The sequence below is a fragment of the Ammospiza nelsoni genome, chromosome 26 (genome assembly GCF_027579445.1).
Source record: "Ammospiza nelsoni isolate bAmmNel1 chromosome 26, bAmmNel1.pri, whole genome shotgun sequence".
Classification (NCBI taxonomy): Eukaryota; Metazoa; Chordata; class Aves; order Passeriformes; family Passerellidae; genus Ammospiza; species Ammospiza nelsoni.
The window spans coordinates 3,724,451-3,735,258 of NC_080658.1; the positions used below are offsets into that span (position 1 = coordinate 3,724,451).

At 44.3% G+C, this 10,808-nt stretch overlaps 1 protein-coding gene across 1 annotated transcript; it reads right to left on the bottom strand.

Moving 5' to 3' along the window:
• Positions 1-5,596: 5,596 nt before the first annotated feature.
• On the bottom strand, positions 5,597-6,698 carry LOC132084196 (olfactory receptor 6E1-like). The gene is given in 3 exon segments (XM_059489250.1): positions 5,597-6,565; positions 6,568-6,632; positions 6,635-6,698. Coding segments are annotated over 3 exon segments (1,098 nt in total).
• Between the last annotated feature and the right edge of the window lie 4,110 nt (positions 6,699-10,808).

Consider the following 10,808-nt stretch of genomic DNA (forward strand, 5'->3'; position numbering starts at 1 on the left):
CTGAGTCTCCTGACAAGCTACAAATGCAGCTCCCAATTACACCCAGCTTCCCATTGCTCCCTTCCTCCCACTCCTGCTCCAGCTCTGCTTCTGGCCATCAATAAAAGCATGTTCAAAGTCACTTGTATCTGCAGCCTTCTTGGGAGCTGGATGGAAACCCTAAGTGTGAGAATGAGGGGATGACACTCTGGGAGAACCTGAGCATTGGTGGGACATGCAGGACAGGTCTCAGTCCCCAAATGCTCCCCTTGTCTCCATCAGCCCCTTGCAGTCCAACCAGCAGGTACAACCTTTCAGAAATAGTCATCTTCAAATGCAACAGGAGACCAGGGTTTTTTTTGAACCAACCTGAAACCCTCTTAGATGCTTAGACAGACTGAAGCCAGCGTGTTTTCACCCTGCCTGCCCTTCAGTCTCCTTGAACTGTTTTCTTTACACCTGTAAAATGTCTGTCGGTAGAACTGGAAACTCTCCCACTGGATCAGGTGCTCAGACCTGACTGGGTCAGGAGGTGCCCTTGTGGTGTGGTGATGGGATAGAAAATGTCAAATATGGCTGAGGTCAAAGCTGCATTGCAGAGACAAGCCTGGTCACTTGTGTGAGGAACAGTTGCATTTCTCTTAGGCTTTTTTTTTAATCCTGATCATTTATCTAAGACAGCACAGAATGTACCCCCAGCAAACTTGCTGATGATGCAGAGCTGGAGGCTGTTCTGTCTTTCAGTGGGACCTTGACAGACTGGAGAGTTGGGCAGAGATAAACCTAAAGAAATTCAACAAGGACAAGTGTAGGGTCCTGCACTGGGGGAGGAATAACCCCAAGTACCAGGCTGGGGGCTGACCTAGCAGAGGGGAGATCTGCAGAGAAGGACCTGGAGGTTTTGGTGGCTGACAAGGTGACCATGAGCTGGCAGTGTGCCCTAGGGGCCATGAGGGCCAAAAGGATCCTGAGGTGCTTTAGGAAGAGTGTGGCCAGAGGGTCCAGGAGGGGATCTGCCCCTCTGCTCGGCCCTGGTGATGCACACTTGGGGTGCTGTGTCCAGCACCACCAGCTTTATTGACCCGAGGTGGGTCCATAGTCACACCTCTGGAACTGTGTCTGGTGTCAGAGCAGTGTGAAGGCAGCCCTTGGTCTGTTCTCATGGTTGTCACTGTGCTGAACACCACACCCCTGCTCACCACCAGTTCCCTTTCTTGCTCTGGTGGTATCACCCCACCTTTGTGCTGCAACCACTGTAGCCTTCCCCATCCTGAAGACACTGTCTGCAAACTGGTCATGCACAGGAAACCTTGCATGCAGATGATCACCAGAGCATCAACTGGAGCTGTTTTCTACTCTGCTGCACACTGACACTGCCCTAGAGTCACACAAAATGGTTGAGGTGGGAAGGGACCTTCAGTTGTTGTCTGGTCCAATGTCCCTACTCAAGCATGGCCACCTAAAGCACCAATTGCCCAGGACCAGTTCCAGTTGTTTTTGGAATATCTCCAAGCATGGAGTCACCACAACCTCCCTGGCCAAGCTGTACCAGTGCTTGGTCACCGTCACAGATGAATGTGTTTGGTGATGCTCAGACAGAGCCCCAGTTTGTGCCCACTGCCTCTTGTCCTGTCACTGCACACCACTCTGAACTGAACCTGTATTTCTCCCACTTCTATCCTACCTTCAGAGATATCCATCCATGGATAATGTCCCACCACAACCTGCTCTTTCCAGGGTAAAAACTCAGCTGTACCAGGCATTCCCTGGGTAAAAATTCAGCTGTACCAGGCATTCCCTGTAGGACAGATGTTCCAGTCCCTCCATCATCTCCAGACCACTTTGTTGAGCTCTTCCCAGCACATCTGTGTCTCTTTCACTGGGAGCTCAGAACCCACAGCACTCCAACCATCTCATTAGTACTGAGTAAAAGGGAAGCATCACCTCCCTCAAGCTACTGGAAACAGCATCCTAGAATAATTTGAGTAGTAAGGGATCATCTAATTCATCCCCTATGCAATAAGCAGGGACACCTTCTGCTAGACCAAGTTATTCAGAGCCCCATCCAACCTTGAATGTTTCCATGGATGAGGCATCTAAAGCTCTCTGGGCAGCCCATTTAATTGTTTTGCCATCCTCATCATCAAAAATTTCTTTCTTATATCTAATGTAATAATTAAGATGCTAATAATTTTCTTTATATATATTCTAATAACTTAGTGGTTTATCTACTGTCTTTTATTTTAAAAGAATAATTTTATTTTATTAGCCCTGTAGTATTGCAACAGGCCCTAATACTGACATCTGAGTGACACAACTCATCTTGATCACCTGGTAGATATTCAGTTCTTCCTAATTAATTGTTTAAATATTTCTCATTCTAATTGTGCCTGAAAATTTCTATCACCTGTCCATCTCCCCACTGAGCCAGTTCTTTTCAGGGTTCATGTCCTGGGAAAACTGGAGCACAGGGGAATCAAAGTAAAACACATGACATTATTTGTTAATTAAGATTTTTTTCTTTCACTCATTAAAAAAGGCCTTGAAATCCTTTTGCAATGGTGATGAATATTGCTTCTGTCTCGGTGTATAATTAGTACAGCAGGTAAAGGTAGTGCTAATTAGAGCAGAGAAAGGCTTTACAAACAAAGCCTTTGGCACTTCTGTGGGTTGCACTAACAGGAGAAGAGGCTGGAATAAGAATTTTCTTATTGCCAATACATGAATCAAACTTTGACTCGGGTCTCTCCTTGCTTGGTCCCAAAGATATTTTCCTCTCTCTGCCTGATTCCCACCAGGGTATAAACACAACTAATTCCCTATTAAAATGTTTCCATTTCCATTCTCCCTGTCACACATAATTAGAACAAAAGACAAACAGAAATTAAGCTGTAGGTATTCACTGAAACACCGCTGGGAGCTCCCTAATTAACCACACAATGCTTCCAGCACAGGAACAACCACAGAGCTCATTATGGCTGTCAGCTTTTTAATGAGCCCCTGCAGGACTGTGGTGCCACCTCCTAGTTCCTGGTGGCTGTGGCCCAGTCTGGCAAGGTGCCTTGAGGAAATGACAAGGCAGGAGCAGGAACAAACTTACTGGGAGCTTTAATAGAGCCCAGTGCGAGGTGAGAGAGTTGGACAAAGTGTTCCCAGCAGGGCTCATTAGAGCACAGAGTCACAGACTTTGATTACAGACAGCTCAGCAAGCCTCAAACGTCTCCTGCACCAACATTCCCACTCAGAAGTCAAAGAGCAGGGCCCAGGCAGTGCCAGCATTTCTGTCAGCATCACCCCCAGGCAGGGCAAAGGAAATGCCAAGGACACAAACCTGCTCTGCCAAGCACTGGGCAGAGGCAGAGCCTGCTCTGCAGTGTCAGCTGCAGGGCTCAGCCCAGAACTGTCACTGCAACAGTGTGGCTGCAATACTGTGACTGCATCACTCACTGCAACAGTGTGGCTGCAAGAGAGTGACTGCAACAGTGTGGCTGCAAGAGAGTCACTGCAATGGTGTGGCTGCAACAGAGTGACTGTAACACTGTGGCTGCAATACTGTCACTGCAACAGAGTGGATGCAACAGTGTCACTGCAACACTGTCACTGCAATGCACAGTGACTGCAACAGTGACTGCATCACTGTCACTGCATCACTCATTGCAACACTGTCACTGCAACAGTGTGACTACAACAGAGTGACCGCAACACCGTGACGGCAACACTGTGATTGCAACAGTGTGACTGCAACACTGAGACTGCAACACTGAGACTGCAACACACAGTCACTGCAGCTCTGTCACTGCAATGCACAGTGACTGCAACAGCATCACTGCAACACTGTCACCACAACACTCTGATTGCAATGCACAGTGACTGCAACAGAGTGACTGCATCACTGTCACTGCATCACTCATTGCAACACTGTCACTGCAACACTGTCACTGCATCACACACTGCAATCCTAGTTGTTGGCACATGTCAGGCTGTAATTACACCCAGGTTAAAACGCACAGTAAGGAACCACAATTTGAGGGGTATGGGAAACTTTGGGAAAGAACACTCATCCTTGCATAGGTTTATTGTTTTGGCATCATCAGTGACCTTGGATGTTCAACCACACTCTCACTGTCCAGGAGATTGGGGATATGTCCAGATTTGGAGCAAAGAACCACTCAAGGAAAAGTGGAAAGGATCATTCCAAGCTCCTCTGACTATCCAGACAGCTGTAAAAATTACTGGTGGAGATTCCTGGATTCACAATACACAGCCAAATCCAGCCCCAAACCTGGAAATGCCTTCACAGCTAAGACTGAAAAAAAATGTTTCATGAATTGTGCTTGGGATTAAGGATTATTGTGCTTGGGATCAAGGATTATCTCTACTGAATTAGAGGGAGGACAAGGAATTCTGTCGATGGGTTGAGTGTGTATGGTAATGATTGTAACATAACTTTGTGGAAGCTGAAGTTCTAAAACCAAAAATATTGATAAGAATGGTGTTCCTGTACTTGCTTTGTGGCTTGGTAGCTCAATGTGATCTCTGTAGCCTGTGAAGGACCCACATGCACTGACCATAACCCTCCCCACCCGCCCTGTGTGCTGGGGACAGTGCTGGAGTACTCTGGAATGAATGAATAAACTTGTTTATTCAGGTGTTTAGCATTTAATTTTGTTTCTCACAATCTAAACTATCTCAGTTGGCAATAAATGACATTGGTTTTCCCCAAATCCAGTGTGTTTCACTCCTGGTAGAAACTGGCAAACCATCTCTCTGTATTTATCTCAAACTACGAGAGTTTTGTTTCTGTTTTTCCTCTTTTCCCACTGTGGGGTGGAAGGTTTGAGTGGGAATTTGGTTTTTCACTAAAGCTAACCCATCCCAGCAAGAGGGGAAATGCTGAGGCAAAGCTGACACCAGGTAACAGAAGATTAGAAAATCCTTTCTGTGCTGGCATATTTTCATTGCCAACAGGAGGAATTACATAACATCTAAAAAGCACAAACCATTTGAAATCAGCATCTTTAATTCACAATACAGATGTTGCACCTGGGAAACAATTCAGATACTTGGATGGGCTACTCCACTGTCACCATCATATTTTCTGGAAAAATCCCTTTGCCAGGATTTCTCTCCTGGGAAGCTGAGAACCCTCAGAGAAAAAGGAAAAATAAAAACCAATATCATCTCATTTGCTTCTCCTGTGTTTTGCTGCTTTGGAATGTGGTAGGTGATTGTTTCATTGGTTTCATGTGAATTGTTTTTACTTAATGACCAATCATGGTCAAACTGTGTCAGGGCTCTGGAGAGAGTCATGAGTTTTTCATTAGTATCTTTCAGCCTTCTGTCTGTATCCTTTCTGTATTCTTTAGTATAGCAAATATATAATGTATAATGTAATGTAATGTAATACAATACAATATAATATAATATAATATAATATAATATAATATAATATAATATAATATATCACCCACTCTGGACAAAAGTGGGATCATATGAAGCAATAATTAGTAAGAGAGGGATAAGCAAATCTTGGCTTATATTTATTATTTTATTATCAGAAATTGTTATTATCAGACTAATTATTATTTTATTATCACAAAATACAAAATTCTACCGTTCACATCTGCCTCAGGGAGCCAGAAAACTTCAGAATTTTCTCCTTTAAAGCTTGCTTGACTTGCCTGTTCCTGAGTGAGTAGATGTAAGGGTTGACTGTCTGAGTCAGCACGGAGAAGAACAAAGACAGAACTTTGTCAGAGTCCTGCCCACCTCGCTGGGCTGGGCGGATGTACCTGTAAATGCAGGTGCTGTAAAACACCATCACCACCATGAGGTGAGCTGAGCACGTGGAAAATGCCTTCCTCCTGCCTGCAGATGATGGAATAAGCAAGATGGTGACAATAATGCAGCCATAAGAAACAGCAGTTACTATCAGGGTACCGGGGAGGATGAGGATGAGGATGATGAACATCAGCTCTTCGATGAAGGCTGTGTCTGTGCAGGACAGCTGCAGCAACAGGGAAGCATCACAGTAAAAGTGATTCATGACATTGGGACCACAGAATGGCAGCTGCACTGTCATGATGGTGGGGGGAAACATCAGGAGAAAAGTCAGTGCCCAGCAGCCCAGGATCAGCTGCAGGCAGAATCTGCTGTTCATGATGGCCGGGTAGCGCAAGGGGTGGCAGATGGCAACGTAGCGGTCCAGGGACATCACTGCCATGTAGAAAAGGGTGCAGGTACCCAGGCAGTAGAAAAGCAGCATCTGGAGGAAGCAGCCAGGCAGGGAAATTGTCTTCCTCTCTGTCAGGAGGCTGTACAGGGTGCTGGGAAGGAAGGTGGAGGTGAAGGTGATTTCCAAAAGGGCAAAATTCCTGAGGAAGTAGTACATGGGGGTCTGGAGGAAGTTATTGGTAAGAGTGATGCTGATGACAGAAATGTTTCCAAGCAGGATCAAGAGATAGGCAATGCCAAGGAACACAAAGAGGATGATCTCCCACTGGCGGCTGTTTGCCAGTCCCAGGAGGACAAACTCCACTACAGTTGTGTGGTTCATTGAGACATCACTGAAAAAACTGGCAAGAAAAAAAAAAGAAAAAACCTGTTTTGGGAACTGTTGGAAAACAGCTGAACATGTGTCAGTTTGGCTTTGCAACATTACAGGGCAATACCAGCAACAAACCTCTTATAAAAGACTGCAGCAACCACAGTAACCACATATTAAAAATCCTGGTCATGAAAAAGGAGCCCCAAGCTCCATTTGTAAGACTGAGTCCTCACTCCAGTCAAAACAATTCCTACAGTTTCCTCATGGCACACTTAAAAGGGTGCAGAAGCTGTTATTGGCTCTCTCTGAATGATCTGACAACATCCACCCTCCAACAAACCAAAAAAAAAAGCAAAGCCAAATGTCCAGAATGGGAACTTGGCTGTGTCCAGAGACTTACCACAGAGGAATGCAATCATTGACAGAGAGACTCTGAAGCAGGTTAGATTGGTGCAAGGAAACATTAATATTGTAAAAGGGAAAGTTACTGCAGTTTAGATTCATTTCAGATTCATTGCAGATATTTCTGAATGACTGAAGTAAACAACACCACAATGAATTTCCAGGAAAAGCAAGCCCATCTTATCTAGCTGATAACCCATATCAAGCAAGACACTCAAATTTTCCTCTTGAAATGCTCAACAAAAGGATAGCTATAAACTGGGATGGTACAACCCTTCTTAATGCACTATTTCCATCAAATCTTTCCCCTTAGAGCCCCTTTCCCAGCAAAACAAGGGAGTTTATTGGCATCATCTTATGGCTGTTTCTCAAAAAACACCAATACAAAACTTTGCTCTCACAAACCATAGTAAACATAGGACATATTTTCAATACCACAGATGGACTGATATTATCTGGAAGTTGAGAGAGGTCCCCTAAGCCAAGAAACTCCCTCAGTAACAGCTAAAAGATTTTACTTTAGTTTGAAGACCAAAAGTTCAGTTTTCCAAGTCAATATTTCTTTAAACTTTCCCTATTCTTCAGAAAACTACGCCCAAACTCTAAGAAATGTTCCAGGTAGTTACCAGTATATCCACAACAATCCAGGATGCTACAAAGAGTATTCTGAGTCTGATTCTGTTCCTCCTTAACTTAGTTTGACAATTGATTTCTGGCAAAAAAAAAAAAAAATTCCTCTCTCTTCAGCTCCTTTATATAACGGTGGCAGGGTATTACAGTCCTGTGTTTCCTCAGTGTGTCAAACCTCAGGGACCAATTAGGGATCAAAACATGAAATAACACTTTGTGGGAAAACACCTGTGAAAGAACAGCAAGAGTATAATCAAACCACAGAGGAAATGAGATTGGGAAGGACCTCTTGAGGTCCAGTCCTCACTAAAAACAAAGCAGCACAAGGTTGTTCCTGCCCTTCTCTCAGTAAGTGTGGATATCTCCAAACAGGGGATGGATCAACTTCCCTGCAGTGCCACAACTTCCCTTGTGCTTTCATTGTGAATATTTATTTCCTTTTGTGCAGAAAAGATTTACTTGAAGCTCTTTGTGAGAGGTCTGGCTCTAACCTGTCTCTGAGTCCCCCTCAGTGGACTCCTTTTGCCTTTGTCTTCTCTCTGCTTCTCCTCAGGTGAAATGTTCTCCAGTTCTCTGATAAATTTGCTTTACTTCCACTGGACTCACACCATTCTAATAACATCTTTGGGGTTTTTTTGTACTGTGCACAGCTCTTACAAGTGCCAAGCAACAAGAATTTAGGACCAGATCAGCCCGTGGGTGCAGCCTGGCAGAAGGCTCACACAGTGTGCAAACCTGGAGATAAGAAATGCTGAGAGAGAAATGGAAATAGAATCAAGTTTCAAAGGATGGCTTTGAAAATAACACTGGATACTTTGGAGAAATAGATGCACTGTAGTTGGAGCTATGAGGGGTAGTTTTAGATTATTTGCTCTAAGGCATTTACAGCATGGTGTGGCAAAAGCTGATAGGCCAAGAAATACTTACGGTGTATTGTAATTTAGAAATAATTGGCTTCTGATTATGATTGCGTGAATTATAACATCTGTGTTGTCTCACCCTTCACATGAGACTGAAAATAGAATAAAAGTTTTAAAAACACCTCTGAGTTACCCCATCTCTGGGTCAGAAAATGGATTCATCCAACATAAAACCCAACAAGGAGTGGTGGCTGACAGAGGATTGCCTGTGGTGGTGTTCACAGGGGTCCCAGGATGAGGGAAGAGATGAGAATCTTGATTCCATGTTTCAGAAGGCTGATTTATTATGCTATATATTATATTAAAAGAAAATGATATATTAAAACTATACTAAAAGAATAGAAGAAAGGATTTCATCAGAAGGCTTGAAAGGAATAGAAAGGAATGATAATAAAATCTTGTGACTGACCAGAGAGTCTGAGCCAGCTGGGCTGTGATTGGCCATTAATTAGAAACAACCACATGAGACCAATCACAGATGCACCTGTTGCATTCCATAGCAGCAGATAACCATTGTTTACGTTTTGTTCCTGAGGCCTCCCAGCTTCTCAGAAGAAAAAATCCTAACAAAAGGATTTTTCATAAAATAATTCTGTGACAATTGCCAACACCTCAGTGCTGACACTGCCCTGGAACAGCTGCTGTACCTCACACAGCCAAACTGATTTCCACAACTCAGCCTCAGGCCCATCAGATCCGTGTGACTGTTGGTATCAAAGACTTTTTTATTTATAGTTGCCTTGCAGTGTCAATGAAACAACAAGAAAAACCCTCCAACAACATATTTAGAGAATGAAGGCATTACTTTATTCTGGCCAGGATGTGCAACAGAAAGAATTTCATCCACACATTGTTGGTGATGAAGAGAGACAGGGAAAACTGATCTGGTGATCAGAATCCAAATTTATTGTGGACTACCAATGCTTATATACTGTTTTAGGAAGACTAGCAATGTTTACTACAATGATTAGGTTAAAAATCACATACACAAACATTCGCATATTACAACTTCTCTTCATTACAGACTTCAATGAAATTTTCTTTTCCAGTAAACCTCTCTAATTGAATCTTTGTTTAATCCTCAAAGTTCTGTTTGCTTTTGCCAAGGCATCCTGTTATCAAATCTCTTATGCCAACCAGGTCCAAAGTTGATAATCTGTCTTGTATCCCAATATTTCAACAACACATTGCCTGGGTGTGCAGAAAAAATCCTTCCATCACACATCACTCTTTACTAGATTATTCTGATATTTACACAGTCAAAACCCACGGAAATTAATTCAGTGTTCATTGGTCTCAAACTGTGCAGCTCTTAGCATTTGGTTTCCTATTGGTTATGGATCTGTTGGGCTCTGATGTTAACTAAGTCCTCATTCCTTGGTTCTCTCATTTTTTTTCTCAGACCAGGTGTCTCACATCATACCTGGGTTGATGTTTGAGTTGATGTTCATTAATGCTCATTATTTTTTGTGTCTTTTCTGTGCTGCTCCCAGCCTGCTGAGATGTGAAGCTCATCACACCTCGAGTGACGAGCCTTTGAAAAGAAACTCCAACTCCTTTCTCCCCAGGCAAAGGCGAACTGACTCAAGTTACAAAAATATTCTAAATTTTGTATCATTTTCCAACAGCAGGAGGCAGACTGAGATCGTTTTGCTTTTACCCGGGAGGGGAATCAGTGTCACCTGGACACTCCTTCAGCCAGGAATCCTCCTGGACAGTCCTTCGGCCACAAACACCGGGACATTTCTTCGGCCAGGAGCTTCTGGACATTCCTTCATTCAGGAATCCTCCGGACACTCCTTCGGCCAGAAACCCTTGGACATTCCTTCAGCCAGGAATCCTCCGGACATTGCTTCGGCCACAAACACCAGGACACTCCTTCAGCCAGGAATTCCCCTGGATACTCCTTCGGCCAGGAATCCCTGGATACTCCTTCGGCCAGGAGCCCTGGACACTCATTCGTCCAGGAGCCCCCTGGATTCTCCTTCAGCCACAAACACCGGGACATTTCTTCAGCCTCCTGGACACTCCTTCATCCAGGACTCATCTGGACACTCCTTCGGCCAGGAGCCCCCTGGACTCTCCTTCAGCCAGAAGTCCCGGACACTCCTTTGGCCACAAACCCCTGGACACTCCTTTGGCCACAAACACCAGGACATTCCTTCAGACAGGAGCTTCTGGATACTCCTTCGTCCAGGAATCCTCCGGACACTCCTTCAGACAGGAGCCCCAGACATTCCTTCAGCCACAAACCCCTGGACACTCCTACAGCCAGGAATCCCCCTGGACACTCCTTCGGCCACAAACACCAGGACATTCCTTCAGCCAGG